The sequence below is a fragment of the Archocentrus centrarchus genome, chromosome 18 (assembly GCF_007364275.1).
Source record: "Archocentrus centrarchus isolate MPI-CPG fArcCen1 chromosome 18, fArcCen1, whole genome shotgun sequence".
NCBI classification, from domain to species: Eukaryota; Metazoa; Chordata; class Actinopteri; order Cichliformes; family Cichlidae; genus Archocentrus; species Archocentrus centrarchus.
The window spans coordinates 18,424,834-18,425,841 of record NC_044363.1 but is presented as its reverse complement, the minus strand read 5'-3'; the positions used below and the strand labels follow the sequence as shown (position 1 = coordinate 18,425,841).

The 1,008-nt window shown below is 55.9% G+C and overlaps 1 protein-coding gene across 1 annotated transcript; it reads right to left on the bottom strand.

Moving 5' to 3' along the window:
• Positions 1 to 1,008, bottom strand: LOC115797061 (extensin-like). The gene is made up of 2 exons (XM_030753540.1): positions 952 to 1,008; positions 1 to 732 (listed from the first exon to the last, which is right to left on the bottom strand). Exons 1-2 carry the CDS (start codon positions 1,006 to 1,008, stop codon positions 1 to 3), a joined length of 789 nt encoding a protein of 262 aa, XP_030609400.1.

Below are 1,008 nucleotides of genomic sequence, written 5' to 3'. Positions count from 1 at the left end.
TTACAGGATGCCGGGAGCTGGTAGCCCCGGTGGTGGCCCCGGTGGTGGGACGGGTTGTCCATAGGGTGTTAGCGATGGCATCATAGGCATGTGCCCAGCTGGTGGGAGTGATGGATGATAGGGGTAGTACACCCTGGATGAATAAAATGCAGGAGGATAGACAGGGTACTGAGGATAGGACCGGTACTGCGTTGGAGGAGGTAGCGAATGCTGAACAGGCGGAGGAGAGGGATTACTTGGTTGAGGAGGGGGTGGATGGCTGACGGGCTGTACCGGCTGAGCCTGAGGTATAATAAGCTGTGACGCAGACCGTGGTAGATAGCCATCCTGCCGTTGAGGAGTATGAGGTGCAGAATTGGGATTGGAAATCCATCCATCATCCATAGATTCTTGCGCCGAGGCCTGGAGGATTGGCGGGGTAAGCATGGCTTGGTCTTGTGCACGTGACTCTCCAGTCTGAGGCGGAAGGCTTGGCTGGCGCGAAGGGGAGCTACACGGTAACACTGGCTGCTGTGGGAGCTCTTCGTCGGCTGCAGTAGTGTTGCGAGAGGGGCAGTGCAATGGTGTCGACCGATAGCTGCCAGCAGGGTTGTCTAGGGTTAGCCTGTGCAAGCTAGTGTCCTGTGGAGGATAGCGATAGTAAGATGGAGGATAGGATGTCTGACAAGCTGGCACACTGTGTGAGTAGGGCGGGCGTTTAGCGCTGTCGATCACAAGCTGCAACTCCCGTAGCTGTGCGGTCAGATCGTTGTAGCGTGCTTCAATGCAATGCCATTGCTAGTCTTCATTTGTCCTCTGCATGGTTGGCGTAGACGTGATAACGTCGGTAGGCACTAGCTGGCTAGCTGGTTGAGTCTCAGTAGCCTGATGGAGATGTCTCTCAAAGGGAGGCAGCTGTTTGGCTGGGAAACCAAGCTCGTAGTCCCTAAGATGCCCTGGGAGCTGTCTCACTCTCTGGAGGCGGACTTGGTTGTCGTCTTCTCTGTCATCGCCTTGAAGTGTCGCCAT

Bases quoted from the DNA above. Each gene is read 5' to 3' on its own strand.
- LOC115797061 (XM_030753540.1), bottom strand. From the start codon at position 1,008: ATGGCGACACTTCAAGGCGATGACAGAGAAGACGACAACCAAGTCCGC. The intron at 733-951 runs GTGAGACAGCTC...CTGACCGCACAG, and splicing joins ACCAAGTCCGCCTCCAGAGA to CTACGGGAGTTGCAGCTTGT.